Source organism: Gymnoscopelus braueri (assembly GCF_963280865.1).
Source record: "Gymnoscopelus braueri genome assembly, chromosome: 4".
In the NCBI taxonomy this organism is placed as follows: domain Eukaryota; kingdom Metazoa; phylum Chordata; class Actinopteri; order Myctophiformes; family Myctophidae; genus Gymnoscopelus; species Gymnoscopelus braueri.
Window position 1 is genome coordinate 31,833,778 of NC_137605.1, and position 16,697 is coordinate 31,850,474.

At 41.6% G+C, this 16,697-nt stretch overlaps 1 protein-coding gene across 1 annotated transcript in view; it reads right to left on the reverse strand.

Moving 5' to 3' along the window:
* Positions 1-16,697, reverse strand: part of bbs9 (Bardet-Biedl syndrome 9) — a 226,504-nt gene that overhangs the window by 178,544 nt on the left and 31,263 nt on the right. Inside the window, exons 9-13 of the mRNA XM_080425602.1 lie at positions 13,332-13,461; positions 6,470-6,651; positions 5,024-5,100; positions 4,882-4,935; positions 3,900-4,002 (exon numbers count right to left, since the gene is read on the reverse strand). Coding sequence (XP_080281728.1) covers positions 3,900-4,002; positions 4,882-4,935; positions 5,024-5,100; positions 6,470-6,651; positions 13,332-13,461 — 546 coding nt within the window. The remainder of the gene's footprint in view (positions 1-3,899; positions 4,003-4,881; positions 4,936-5,023; positions 5,101-6,469; positions 6,652-13,331; positions 13,462-16,697) is intronic.

The window sequence follows — 16,697 nt, forward strand, 5'->3', positions numbered from 1 at the left end:
AAAAGGCAAAGACTGACTTGCTATAGTTAGTAGACAGCAATAATACTGCAGGGGTTAAAAGTTCCATCCCGTGTAGATGAATAGGTAGAGCATGTGACCAATGCTGCAAGGGGTTAAGTGCATGTCATGTCATACTGTAGTTATGGTTAAATTCCCTGTGCACTGTAGCTCTACAGTTAGACCACAAAATATGTTTTCGTTGGTGCAGTGTGGCACTTTCTCCACCAAATGGCTATATAAATAGTAGGGCTGTCAAAATTGGTTAATGAACTGAGTTAAAGAATTGACGGAATTAATGCATAAAAACTTTTAACACAATTAATGCATGCGCAGAATGACCCGCATCATACATCCCATAATTCCACCCACTCTGCACTAGTCGTTGCTCTGCTATCTGATGGCAAACAGATCCAAACAATGATCCAAACGATCTGGAAAGAGAACATGTGCGTGGCTCTATCTGGACGGGGAAAAAACACACGTTTTTGCCAGAAAAGGCTGAGCAATTTACGTCGTCTTCGGCTCAAATTACAACGGGGTGCGAGCGAGAGAGACAGCGACAGTGAGAAAGAGTCATTATCTTTCTGTTCCCACAAGAATATAGAGAGAAAATGGGAATATTTCTGGTATAGTTACAAATTAATTAATGATTAATCTGTGATTAATCAGATAAAAATAAATCATATTCGTTTGACAGCCCTAATAAATAGCTTGATAATGGTTAGATTTTTAATCGCTTGATAAGGTATCATTGTTTGAAGTTGGAAAGGCGTCTGAAGCGGTGCGTGTTTAATTTAGATCAAAGTTACCGCTGTATCTGGTCAAGGTGACTCACGCAGCAACAGTAGATGAAACAACACACAACGGAAGGATTTGGCTACCGTAAATACAGAGAAATGCAGTGCATGTCTCTAATTCACTCGCTCACACATTCACTCGCTCACAATCACTGTCAGTTTGTTTTGGTTTAATGACAGAGGAGGGTCGAGGGATATTAATGTGATAACAGGAAAGGAAACAGCAGCTGTCATTGAATAAACAATGTCTGTATAAGAGGGGGAGAAAGTGAGAGGAGAAAAAAGGAAAAGAAAGAACAAATAAACCAGACAGAGTTTAATAACGGAATGGCCTCCCTCTCCAAGCTTTAAGTTGCTACAGTATGTGCGTAGTTTGTGAACCAAACAGCATAAATCACGATGCAGGGAGCCAGGCTGCAATGTACAGGCTGGCTGCTAGTGTGCATGTCCTCGTCTTTTGGACATACTCCACCAATAACAAAGGTTCTTCACAAAACAATGTTGGTAACTAAGAGATTGAAGTTGTTGTTTTGGTAACACTTTACTTAAAGGTCGCGTCTATAATGCATTATAATCACATTTATAACGCATTATAATGCACTTATAAGCAGTGTTGGTGTATATTACTTAGGAGAGTAATATGTTACTTATTACTTATTACTCCTTTGAAAAGTAATAATATTATATTACTTATTACTTGGAATCAAGAGTAATATATTAGTTATTACTTTATATTACTTTCCCCGCGCCCCCTGCAAAAGAAAAGACGTGTACAGTTTTTAGCGTTTTAGAACTGAATCCAATTTAATGGAACAATAGAAAACAGTCAACAGTCTTTATCCTTTTAAGTATTTTGCTGCTGCAAATTCCATATTTGGAATTGGAACAATAATTATCCTTACAGGAACAACATCAATCTGAACTGCACACACTGGCTACAGCCTCTCAAAAACTGAAACAATAAAGTAAACTTTTTGAACATTTCTTAACCTTTTCAACATATCTTACACCAGTCAATATTAATTAGCCAAAGTGCAAGGGGGGGAGGAGAGAGGAGAGGAGATATAGAGCAGTGGTTCTCAAACATTTTCATGTCAAGGACCCCCAAATTGACACTTTTTAGCCCGCGGATCCCCATTTCAAAAGATATGCCAGGGACCCCCATAAGAGAAGATTTTTTACGGCTCTAGCAGTGATTCTCAACCATTTTAATTTCAAGGACCCCCAGTTTGACATGCATTAGGCTACAGACCCCCATTTAATGGCATTTCTATCACTTGGACTGCAATTTATATTGTAAAATCTATGTCAATTCCACTCTGAGAGTGTACAAATGGAACCAAATGTACCCGTTAGGGTCCATTTGGTTCCATTTGTATACTCTCAGAGTTACAGACCCATAAGGGTCCATTTGGTGCCTAATCTATCATTTAGCTGGGGACCCCCTGGAACTCCCTCAAGGACCCCTGGGGGTCCCCGGACCCCACTTTGAGAACCAATGATATAGAGGAGAGGAGAGGAGAGGAACACAGCTGTTTCCTCTCCTTATCAGCAGTTCGTTTCGCCGACCACCAGACAAGTGACGCAGGGGGACTTCTGAAAGGGCCATGCCGAAAATACGTTGCTTTATTCGGATACAATTTGTGTCACTGCCCGCCCCTGCCGGTTCTCTGAATTTAAATTTTTAAATAGGCTCTGTCATGATTAATTGACCATATATATGAAGTTAAACAACTAAATTCTATCCGAACGATATCTTATAAGTAAATTCCGTGCCTCAAAATAGAAGTTTGAGAGCTTTCTGAAGTTAAAAAGTGGCGGAGAAATACACGACGCCGCATACGGGTCATGCGCTACGTCATAACTGTGCGCAGGCTGCGTGCTAAAAAGAACTGATCTGCAAGCTAAAAAGCATCTCTGTTGACGTTGGTTGATAGCTTGTAGATCTACTCTATTTTTGCATGATACGACAACTTGCCTCTACGAGAGACGGAGAGAGTACATACATATTAAATGAATGAATGAGCAAAAAAAAAGACGCTTGTCATCAGTAACGAGTAACGAGGCCTTTTTTGACCGAGTAATATGGTATTATATTACTGTTTTGGCAGAATAATACCTTACTTTACTCGTTACTGGGAAAAGTAATAATATTACAGTAATATATTATTATTAATTCGTTACTGCCCAACACTGCTTATAAGACATTATAACACTCGTTATTTTTTTTTTATAATTATGTATGCCAACTTATTACAACGTTTATAACGTATTATAAGTGTTGGTCATAATGCATTATAAGCTCAGTGGAACAGCACATTATAGCTACCTTAACTTAGTTAGTTATAAAGTGTCTTTGTTAGAAGTTGTTATGCATAAACATTTATAACAAGTGTTATGAAGCATTATAAGTGCATTATAATGCATTATAAATGTGTTTATAATGTATTATAGACAAGACCTTTAAGTAAAGTGGTACCTGGTAGTTATAATGTACTGTACCACTGAGTTTATAATGCATTATGGCCAGCACTTATAAATGATATTATAAGTTATAATACTTCACAACCCTTGTTATAAGTTGTTATGCATAATTATAAACAGGTGTTATAATGCCTTATAAATGTGATTATAATGCATTATAGACGCAACCTTTAAGTAAAGTGTTACCGTTGTTATTTTTTTACATACATTTAGATTTTCAATTACGAATCAACTTCCATTCAACCAGGCATTACTTTCATGGTCGGATGTGGTTCTGTTTTGTTATGTAATGCACATAGTGTTATGTGTTGTTGCGATTGGTCTACTTTTGAGGGGACATATACATACACAAAGCCTTTCAGCCACGCCGTAGAAACAGATACAGACACCTCCCCCCTGTCGGGTGAAAAGAAGCGGCTTGCTAGCTCTCATGCATTGAAGGAGGCATGAGCTCGGCTCTAGGCTCTCCCTAGGCTGGCAGAGGGAGTGTAGCGCCCAGGATTACATAGGCAATTGGCACTGGGTGAAAAAATGGGCTACAAAATCGTGGGATAAAAATTTAGAAATAAAAAAAGAAACAGATACAGAGAGAGAATTGAAGAGATAATGAGGACTGACCCATGGGTTCCAGGACAAATTGGTCCTGTGTGACGACCAGGGGGGGCTGGACACAGACGGTCAACTTAGAACCCTGCAGAGTACTGCTGGCCTTCACCTTCACCTGGACATCCAAAGAGACAGATGTGACAGAGGGCGGAAGAGAGAGTAAAGAGGGAGGAGGACAAACAAGGTTAAAAACGGTGGTGGAAAAAGTATTCACATTTTTAGAAAAAAGTATCAATACTGCAAGTCCAGAATTCAATGTACAGAGTAAAAGTACAAAAGTATTGGAATCAAAATGTACTTAAAGTACCAAAAGTAGAAAGTACTCATTATGCAGAATGTCCCATTTCACAAGTTTTCAAATGTATAAAATGTATTAAAATATTCTGAAAATAGCAGAACTATCGCGAATGCGACGCATTGTGAGCTTAAGGCTAGTTACGGCTATTTTCAAATGGAGAAATTCATATAGGGCTGAATTGGGTAAAGTATGTTATATTGTAATAACAAGGGAACCAGGAGACCTGGTACTGCCAGACCCCTAGTGGTTGAAAGATCAGAGCACTACGTCATGCTAAGCTTGGCCAATCAAAAAGAGGACGAAAAACAGACCTCTTTTATGCCCATGTATGGACGAAAACGTTTGGAGAGGGGGACCGACAAAGCCTCATGTAGGCCCGACCCCCTGGGTCTGGCAATAATCTAAATCTACAAAGTAACTAAAGTTTTCAAATAATTGTAGTAGAGTAAAAGTACAATATTTGCCTCTGAGATGTAGTGGAGTAGATGTAAAAGTACTGAAAACTGGAAATACTCTAGTAAAGTAAAAATACCTCAAAATTGTACTTAAGTACAGTACTTGAGTACATGTACTTAGTTACTTTCCACCACTGGTTAAAAATATACATTAGTTTAGATCAGAGAATTCCCATGTGTCATCATGGCAGTAGGCTACTATGGACATTGGTGAGAGAATCAGCACACAATGAATGTATACCTTGATGGTGACCGAGGGTACAGCTAAACCGTCAATGTCTTGGATAAGAGCGAGCTGCAAGGAAAGAGACAAATGGAACGAGATGAGTATGCAAGTTTGTGCTCTTGTATGGGTTTGTATGGGTTTGTGTCTGTTTACTTACAGATGGTTTATCCATGCCTGAAGAGACGGTGGCTGTAACAGTCAGGTCGTCCTCACCGTCCGATTTAGGTAGGATATCTGAGAGTAATGGGAACATAATGGTGTTCAGGGATGATGTAACAGCATAAATCGGACCAGGTCTCGATATCATTATCCAAGTGAAACGCACTCCTATTAGCGTGATGTTCATACTGAATGGCCTTTCTATTATTCAGTCTGATATTGCCTTCTTGTCAGCCGTTTCCGGGTTAACTGTCCTAAACCAATCGCTAGTGACTGATGTATGAGGCCACTCTCTAGGCAGTGTACAGTGCCAACTTTAGTCCTGCCCTTGGCTCGGTTGTTTCACCAATCTGGGGAAAGCTGTGGACGAGGGCAACACCAGACCTCTGAATCAGTAGATAAATGTTTTAAAGTGGAGTGAAAATAAGTGCCAAATAGCAGTTCAGAGGCCTGGTACCAGACTCCTATACAAGCCATACCTGAGGTTTACTGGGATCAATAAAGGGGTCTAGTTAAAATCTTCTCGCCTTCAGGCTAAATTCTCCTTTAGGCTTCTTCATATAGGTGGTGACAATTCTTAAAAGGTTCTATTAGCCTTCCACTCTCCTGCTAAAGCTTTTCTTTTTATTCTATTTTGCACATTTTCTTTATGTTACACCCTCGTTGAGTTCCTGCTCTAGTATTCCTGATCATCTACAGGCTCCGTCTCTAACAACTAAGCAGCTTGTATCTAGGTCTTAGAGGAATTATATTTCTCTTGCCTCTTATTTTGTTACTGTATTATTAGATTGTTCCTGTATCCCTTACGTGAGGAAATGCTGTTGGCTTGTCATCTTGAGAAGGTTCTGGTGTCTTTAATTTGTCATTCGAAGAGGCTGTGGCATTTTCTTAAATTATGACTCTAGCAGGCCTTGCTTTTTTCTTTCAGTTTTATGATGTCTCCTGGTAAATGTCTGGTGTGTCTCGCCTTTTCTTTTTTTCATTTAGAGAAATTAGGCGTTTCCTCATTTTAATCTTATTCTAAACTGAACTTTTGCTGGCTCCTCATATCCTACTAAGTTCCAGTGGTTCCTGTGAGAGTTTTTTTTTTAATGTTCTTTTTTTTTAGTTTGGGTCGCCAAAAGTCCAAAGGTATCCATCAGGACTTCTACAAACTGTTGTACTTTCTACTAGGGCTGCACCATTATAAATCAAAGGATAATCTTGATTATTTTGCTTGTAATCACAATTTATTCATCACAAACATGATGATTTTTGCCATACAGTATCTTTAGCCAAATGGCAAAGTATGTAATGTCTTCTTTAATTGTTCCTGTGTGAGCCTGATAGATGGGGCGATGGGTTGTACAATGTTCTGGTTATGTATCGCAACAGGATTTACCTACGTTTAAATAAAGGTCTATAAAAAAATCTATCAGAGATGACAACTGTTCTGAGCTCCCACCCTGAGTCCTGGTGGCCTCCCTGATGTACTTCTGGAGACTCTTCATCTCAGCGTCCACCTGCTCATAGTCTGCCTCCCTGGCATCCACCTTGGGTGTGGAGAAGAAGGACGGGTCTGTCCCCATGTAGGAGCACTGGAGGTGGCCATCAGCGCTCAGGGTGACCACCACCCCCTTCAGCTCCCTGAACAGAGGAGAAAAGAGAGAAAGACAGAGGGACAGAGAGACAGAGAGAGACAGAGAGAGAGAGGAGAATTGCAATGTACAATTTATCAGACGCCCTTACCCAGAACAACTTACAAATGGCAAGATGGGAGTAAATGGTATGAAGTGTATGAAGTAAATAGAGTGCCAAGAAAAGTATTACTTCCAGGGCAGCAGATAGATATCAAACCAAGCATCTGTATGAATAACATACAGATGGGATTGGTATTTAAGATACTCAAAAGGCACAGTGCCCAAATACCCTCATACATGTCTAACTACTTCTCCAAAGTGAGTGACACACACACAGCCACAATTCTAGAGGGAGCGACCATGATCTGGTACCACCCAAATATAGAACAAACATGGGCAAACTCTCATTCTACTGCTCTGCCACCAAAATGTGGAATGCCCCGACACCGTCCATTAAAAAACAATTTAAACACTGGTTTCTTTCAAATCTGGCCTGAAAAAACAGGAGACCACAAGAGGAGGTAAATGTAATTTCCCCATCTCTAATATTTTATGCTATGTAGATGCAGTAGACTTTTTTTTGTGTTATCCTTTTAGCCTTAACCCGTTTAGACCTGAGGCCGATTCTAAAAACGCTAGGGGTGTGACGATACACTAATTTCACGAAACGATACGATACGATATTGGGCTCACAACTTCGATACGATTTCGATACGCACTTTTTTTATTATGAAAATATATGGGGGAGAAAAAAAAGCAAATGCAAACAAATAATTATGTTATTGCATTATTCAGACATGCAAACTTGTTGCTTTTCAGCTACAATAGCCGTTTTGAATCCAAATAGGGCAATAGTGTGACACCTGACCCGAAAAAAAATGTTGTCACCCTTTTCACCTCGGGGCTGTTTGCATGCCTGATTATTATTATTGTAAAAAAAAGTCAAAACGATATTTTTTCCCCCCAAAACGATACATATCACGTATCGCGGGACGATATATCGGCACACCCCTAAAAAACGCCTTCTAAATCTTGACCTAAGTTTTCTGAAAAACGATTCATTCAAGAATTACAACAAATGTATGTTGATATATACTGTACATACTGTAGCAACAACAACCCCAAAAGGGGTTCCTGTCCTGAAAGGTATAGTTACAAATAGGGGTTCCCGCCCCAAAATGGGTAAAAGTCTGCCCAGCATTGTGCGGTGACAAAGGCACAAGTAAATGAAGGCCAATCTATTGTGACGTCAGCATGGGTTGTCAGAGCACTTGGAGGCCAGTCTATGACTTTAGTCATCTGTGATGTCATTTCTAAGACGTCAGTACTGCGACATCAGGCATCTCCAAAGTTTCAGCTCCAGTGTAAAAGTAATGTTTGAAAAAGTGAAATAGCAAAGTATAAAGTATTTCAGAAAGTTGCCCATAACCTTCCCGGGATCATAACACAACGCTGTGGAAAGTTTCTGCCCAATCCGAGCTGGGGCGTGGGAATGACTTAAAGTAAGATAAACAGACACACATCTTCAACTTTAGAAGATAGCAACAGTAAAGTGAAATTATATTGATGTACTAGGATTAATGTGACGTGGTTATGTAGTAACTGAAACTTTAGGCTCTATAGACGTGCCTGGTGAACTGAGAGTGTCCCTTGATGACATGAAACAAATAACTAGCACAACTAGAAGGGTTACCTTTTTATTATACTGTATATAGAACACAGGGGTTTCTAAGGATGATAGAATCACATCATGTGATATGGAGAGAAGAGGAGAGAGAGGGAAAAGAGAGGGTTAAGATGGGTGATAGGGAAAGGAAAAGACAGAGTGAGAGAAAGGAAATGCAGTGATGCAATGTACATGCATGTGTGCGTGCGTGCGCTCTAACTGGTTGCAGATGTGTTGTGATTCCAGGCCGGTGAGGCAGTAACACACACACACACACATGGGACATAGGGTTCATAGCAGTGGTTGGCCCCACACCTGCACAGGAGGGTGTCTGAGGGAGCATTAAAACAAGCACTTTTACTACCACGGGATACACACACACACACACACACACACACACACACACACACACACACACACACACACACACACACACACACACACACACACACACACACACACACACACACACACACACACACACACACACACACACACACACACACACACACACACACACACACACACACACACACACACACACACACACACAGTGGGAGAGCAGCTTCTGCAAGGGTTATGGGGTAAGGGAAGTGTGTGTGTGTGTGTGTGTGTGTGCGTGTGTGTGTGAGAGAGGGAGTGAGTGAGTGAGGGGGGGACTTGACCATAAATATGATGTACAGTGCAAACTGAGGGCCTGATTGGTGTGTTGGAACGGACTAGCTGGCTCATAACACTCTTCTGGGAGAATCATATCAAAACACTACAACCTACTGTGTGAGCCTGCTGTGAGAGAGAGACAGAGAGGAAGAGGTATGGAGAGAAAAAAGTCAGACAGACAGACGTTGGTGTGTGTGTGTGGGTGGGTGGGTATTTCTTATAAATATATTTTTTTGTATTAAAGGATTCCCATTAGCTGGTACCATACAGCAGCAACCAGCTAGTCTTCCTGGGGTCCACATAAAGACATACAAACAAATACAGTTGCAAATACAAAATTATCAAATGTCAGTACTCAACATGAAAGAACATAATAAACATACAGAAAATAAAAAATAAAAAATAATAATAAATGAAAAACGCAATAATAAGAAACATGAAAAGGTAGATGTTAGAAGAAAATGTTGTGATTTAGAGTCCTCTACTGTGATCCTAAAAGCTCGCTCTATTAAGAGCCTTAATTGTCTCCGCCAGGCCGAAGGTGTGGCAGACTATGTTTTGCACCCTGTCCGTCCGTCTGTGTGTCTGTCCGTCTGTGGACAGCTAATCTCCGGCACCGATCGACGTGAAACTCCCTGGATGCCAGAGCAGAACCTCTGCTCCATATTTTTCACATCGGCCTGTTAAAGCGCCACCAGGAGGCTGATCTCACAAAAAAATCAATTATATTACTCCTACAGATTTTGCCCAAACATCACACAAAAAAACAACAACTGAACTCGTCGGCGTCGCATCGCCTTGACCAACTTGTAGCCTACCGTACATCTGTTCTGTCTGGAAGCGATGGATCAGCTGAACGCTGTTATCCGATACACTGCCACCAGCAGGCCGAGTTTTGCAAAAAAATATATATATATTACTCCTACAGATTTTGTCCAAACATCACGCAAATCGGTACACATTATCTCTATAGTCATGTGCTCAAGACGAATCTGTACGATGTTTCATATTCCATCAACATTACTGGCCCACAATAACCTACCTGACCTGGCGGAGACCTGTGCTCCGAGGAGCACTTTTTCTAGTTCACTGAATTACCCTTTTGTAAGCAAGCAGCAAGGAACAGGAACAGATAGATGCAGTACAAACTGTAGCGGGCCATACACATGGAAAATGGTGCATTTATATAGTGCTTTTCTCCATAAATCTCCAAAGCACTTTACATCCACACACACACACACACACACACACACACACACACACACACACACACACACACACACACACACACACACACACACACACACACACACACACACACACACACACACACACACACACACACACACACACACACACACACACACACACACACACACACACACACACACACACGGCAGAGGAAACCATGCAAAGCAGCAACCTGCTCATGGGAAGCAGTTAGGAGTTCAGTGTCTTGTTCAAGGACACATCGATATGAAACCACGAGGAACCAGGGATCGAACCGGGAACATTGCGATTCCCAGACGGCTGCTCTACCGCCTGAGCCACTTCCACCCCATACAGCACAAAACAATGGAGGTAGCAGGTAACCCCCTTTGTGCACGGGCCCCCCAACTTACGCCATCCCACCCCTGTGCGGCCAGCGCTACCATGAAGGCCACGAGGGAGAGAGAATCACAGACCTTGCAAGACATTTTTACAGTAAACGAAAAGACAAAGTGAAGTTATTTATTTGTCTTCTCTATAAGCAAAATGATAGATTTAATTTGGATCAAACTCTCGACTAAGTTTCAAAGTTGGATACAGTAATTAACTGCTACATATGAGGCCAAAACCGTACGTGTTTGGAAACCTGCAGGAAGCTATTATACTTGCAATTGTCCTATTCTTTGAACAAAATCAATAGTGGTACCGACCGAGTGCCAATCATCAAATGAACATGATGTTTCTGTACATTTATAAACCATGAGGCTTCTGATTATAACCATATTAACAGCACTATGTGGACATTTAGTCCATCATAGGTGTGATGAAAGGCCATTGGATGCTGCGAGCTCCTGTACACATCTGACAGACAATCAAAATGAAATGCAAATGAAATAGTATACACATTCTTATTCGGTCATATTATTCTTATGAACGCAATTGGCTACCAATGTCAGCCATCGTGTTTTGTACGTTGAACTTGTGACCGAACACTATGACAGCATTCGTGCCTTTCACGTAGTACGTGACAAAAGTAATGTGGGCCGCAAGGTCACATTTTGATCACTCTGGCCCTCAACCTAAAAGGAGTTTGACACCCCTGATCTGAGCTGTATCTGATTACATAGTGATTAGGTATAGTTAGGGCTGTCACGATTACTAATTTAAGATGACGATTAATTGTCACACAAATAATTGCGATTAATGATTTAATTGTGCTTTTGGCATTGAACATTGGAACATATGAATACAAATTTTATTTCTGTTTGCCTTTTAGGCTTCGTAATCAAACATAGCACATAGCACATAACTTAAATATACAACGATATCATTTTATACTTGAAAAAAATGTTTAAAAAATGTATTAACATTTTCCAACATGGAAACGATTATATTAAAATAATTGTGATTATCTCAAATAATTGCGATTAGACGAGTATGTAATAATTGTGACGGGCCTAGGTATAGTTATGAGATTTAGTACAGATACCAGAAGGAATATGAATATTACAACAGATATCTTTTAATACGCAGGTTCTATTCTAAATTTGAATCCAGTTGTTAAATCCAACAGGGCAAAAGTTACTGATGAACTTGGGTTATTATTACCAGTCACTGTGGCCAGTCGACCAAACACCTGGATCTCTCTAGCTGGGTGGTACGGGAGACCCAGCCATGGGTCTTTAAAAGGTAAACAGTGATACTGAGTGTTCTCGTGATCCCATCAGACGGCGAGACCCCTGAAGTGAAGGATTTCAGGCTCCCCAACCCTGACATATGGAACCCGGTTAGGCTGATCCGACATACCCTAAAGCAAGCAATGGACACAGCCAGCATTACTGTACATTATGGACTCAGATTGTTAGTTCTGTGAGTGCGCGCGCACACGCGTGTGTGTGTGTTCTCCTCTCCCACACTCCACAGTCTATGAACACTAACAACACACTGAACAAGATGATAACTATCAAGCGCCTTAAAACAACACACCCTCAAACAAAAGCAAACAACTTCCCAGACACACAGTATCTCCCGCATCTTAAACACACACACATTTATACACACACACCAACACAGCAGCTCGAGAACACATGAACATATGCATAAATACACACACACACACACACACACACACACACACACACACACACACACACACACACACACACACACACACACACACACACACACACACACACACACACACACACACACACACACACACACACACACACACACACACACACACACAATTCACCAGTGTTTGTGCTTTGCGTTGTAATTGTATCAAATTGCGGTTTGATTGTGGTCATTTACAATAGGATGGATGATTGGTTACAGCGGGCCACTCCCTTATCTGTTGTGATTGGCCAGCTGGAAGACATTGTGGAGTAATTTCCTGTAGAGAGGATCACTGTGGATTTCACAGGCTGATAAACATAACAATAGATGGGTCTGACCAATAACACACCTGTTAACAGCGTGTGTGTGTGTGTGTGTGTGTGTGTGTGTGTGTGTGTGTGTGTGTGTGTGTGTGTGTGTGTGTGTGTGTTTTTGTGTGTGTGTGTGTGTGTGTGTGTGTGTGTGTGTGTGTGTGTGTGTGTGTGTGTGTGTGTGTGTATATACATGTGTGAGTGTAAAGGCAGAAAGGGACCTAATCTAGTGGGCATTAGCAGACAAACCTTTTTTTGAGTGGAGCTCATAGACAAAGTAATATACACACGACACGCCGATAACCAGTCCAAGCATCATCCATCCATCCATTCATTTGAAGTCTTGTTAATAACTGGAAAGAGCGCAAATCTCTACCAGGACGCATGCCCTAATAATAATAGCGACGCATAGAGTGAAATTATACCTAGAGCCATGAAACAGTAGCACGGCATGTGATTGATTACCAGTTGTACATTGTCTCTACTGTTTTCTTCCCTCTCTCTATCATTCCCATTCATTGTCTACCCTCTCTCCATCTTTCTGTCAGATTGCTATAAAATGTCTCGCAATCAGGCACAAAGTCTGATTGTTAATGCCACGTGTCAATCTATACAGTATATATATATATATATAGACATCACAAACACACAGCACAGAGGAGCTCAACATGGCACCCGCTGTGGTCTCATGTTCACAGATGAAACCAGCTGTAGGCTACTTACGTGAAGTTGGCGATGCGTACGGCCACAGGGACACAGGACAGCTGAGACGCCCATTTCAAGGTCACGTCCTGGTAGACCAGCAGCATGTTGGTATGGTTGGCTAGCAACAGGTTGGTGGTTCCCTCTGTCACTGTGGGGGGCCGGATTGAAAAAAGTAAGAAAAACACGTTAGGACCTGTTCTTACTTATTTGGTCAGTTTTATGTGACTTTTGGATGAGGTGTCACATGGAAGAAAATAGCTAATAGACATGTAGTAGCGTGCACCCTGATTAACCCACCCATCCACTGTACACACACACACACACACACACATGTCCACTCCGTCCCACCAATTGTGCGAGTACCACCTAAGAAGATCTGAGGGCCACACGCAAAGCACACGCCTCGGGCAACCGCACACACACACAGTTGAATACACAGTTAGAACATGGAATATAGCAACAGCGGTCGCACGTGGGCAGAGGAGGCGGGCGGGGCCTAAATGACAGGGGATCGTCTGTACGTTGGACCTCTGGGCCACATCAAAGCATCCCTCAACCTTCTCTGTCACTGTCCAACAACACCAGATAATTACATGTCCAACTCTACTTCCACCTTTACATTCAGCCTTTTCCTCGCCGCCTTGTTCCTCCTTTTAAGTTCGCCAACTCTCCTCTCCTCCTTTCTCCTCCAAACTCTCCTCGCCTCATTCAATTCCCTGTTCCTCAACAGTGGCTCGGAGGGGCGGAAACACCCTTATGCAGCATTGGACAAAGATGGTGAGTTTTCTGCCCGTGGTACAGTATGGTGCGTGTGTGTGTGTGTGTGTGTGTGTGTGTGTGTGTGTGTCATGTGTGTGTACTAGATAAACAATGCAACGTGTGTTATTGTGCTTTGTACCGTGCCTGAGCACAATTGCCCCAGACGATCAACTTTCATATTAGTAATGTTGTTCCGTACCCGATTACACATGAACCGTACTCAAGGACCACATTTCTAAGACCAGAGAGAGAGAGAGAGAGAGAGAGAGAGAGAGAGAGAGAGAGAGAGAGAGAGAGAGAGAGAGAGAGAGAGAGAGAGAGAGAGAGAGAGAGAGAGAGAAAACTGAGATGGGGACAAAACAGGGAGAATCTAAGACATAAAAGGAGATACTGAAGTGCACTCAGGTACAGAACAACATTACTGATGTGAAAGCTGAGCGGTGAAGAAGTGGAATATCCTACTCAGGCACGGTACGAAGCAATGGTACCTAATAAGAAAATGCCCTGAGAGAGGTAGGCAGGAACTTGGAAAGAAAAACAGAGAGAGAGAGAGACACACAGAGACACGGTATACAGATGCAGCGAGATAGAGTGAGAAAGGCAGACACAGACAGAGGGAGAGCCAGATGAAGTAGGAGAGAGAGAAGCATGGCAGTGAGCCAGCAGAGGCAGCTGTGTCGCTGAAGGCCAGAAGAACAGAGCAAAGAAGAGAGACGAATCTCCTCCTTATCCTCCACAGCCGGACGACGCTACACTCTCTCACTCGCACACTCCTCTCCCCAGAGCTTATCGTAATCCATCTTTCACTGGCCAGGCTCACTCCCTTCTCTCTCTGGCTCGAGTTTTCTCCATTTAATTTCTTCAGCTAATTTCTGCACCCCTCATTTTAGCCCCGGTAGGAGCAGGATATTTAGATCCAAAACTACTAATTGCTCAACGGAGGATGAACCCTAGCTTTTCTGACCTCATGGCCTTTCCTAGCTACTCTACTTACACACAAACATCATGATACTTGCTTTCACAATCAAGGGATTCCCAGAGGATGATTTGATTGATTTGATTTGGATCTCTTTTAGCCCATCGGCTAATTTTCCAAGAGTCCAGTCCACATAAAAACATAACATTACAGCATACAATAATGATAAAAACAACAACCAAGTATTACAGTATAGACATCAAAATACAACTCTACTCACACACACACAGCACGTACCTGCCCATATACGATACACATACCAATTATACCAATAACACATCCTGCAGCCCACTAATACATCCTACAGCCCACTAATACATCCTACAGCCCACTGACAGTACAATTATTTCATACTGGGGGACAGTCTTCCTTTGATTTGAAGACCATTCCTCTAAAGCAGCCCTCTGGCCAAAATGTCTGCACATATCTCAAAATCTAAAGAGCGGATTGACATGAAACCTGTCGGACCATCACTTTGGTCCCAAAACAAGTTATCTCGAAAAGTAGTTAAGAGACAACACTGCCTCTGGGGGGCGCTAGCAGAGCTTTTAGACTCTTAAGCCACACTCACACCGAATGCATGGACTACATACAGTATCTAGACACATCGGTCCTCTTTCCATCCGGCACAGCTCCGGCATGTAGCCATTTTTTGAAGCGGTGCAATATGCACTCACACCATGACATATCTTTAAGTTGATAGATTTTGATTTAGATTTACAATGTTATTTTGTTAGAAATAATAATAATAATAATACAAGTCATATTGTAAAACTGTGTTATATAGGCTAGTCTGCAACACAGTGCATGGGAAATAAACTATAATAATAATTCGGACAAAGCAAGTTATAATTAAAGATTTAATATAATTTCAAAGAGCGAAACATATGTGCCTTAAGTTATTAAGCTTATTAACCAACCATTAGCTCCACGAACTTCTGCAATAATTTCGGGGACAGAAATCATTGTTTCTATGTTCTTACATTCTATATATATATATACATATAACTCAGGTAGGTAATGGTAACAGGACAATACTGCTATCAGATTCTCCACGACTTTGCTTTGATTCTCATTCTCCATAGATTGACAATTTAATGATCATTTCCAACCTTTCATCTGAACATATTGACGTAGCCGCACAGATGGCGTTCATTGGATCAACAGATCCGTTGGACAGACCAGATTTACATGAAGTAGGTCAGTCCAACTATACAGCAACTGGTGGGAAACCTCGGCGTGTCGTACAACGCAGCTGCATCGCATGCTCTCCATTGAAATGTTATTAAATCTGTCGACTGGCGGTATTCGGTGAGTGAGCACACCTTGAGTCTCGTTTAATATCCTTGGTCTCTTCCTTCCCTCAAATTCCTTTCCCCCTCCTAAGGCTCCTTTTCCCTCTCCTCTCTCTCCTGTCTTATTGGAAGCAGGTCCTAGGATGTACAGATAACACCGTAAAACATGATCCAATGTAGCTGGACCACAAGTCATTCTACAATGTAGTTTGATTCATGCAGTCTTAATGGTCAAAGACACATTACAACCAAGTTGATAACTCCCAGCAGCATAGAAAAATGGAACTGCTTACTGTCCTAACTCATGTGGTGTGAGTCAGTGCTCTTTCAGACATTCTTGTCTGTGTGTGTGTG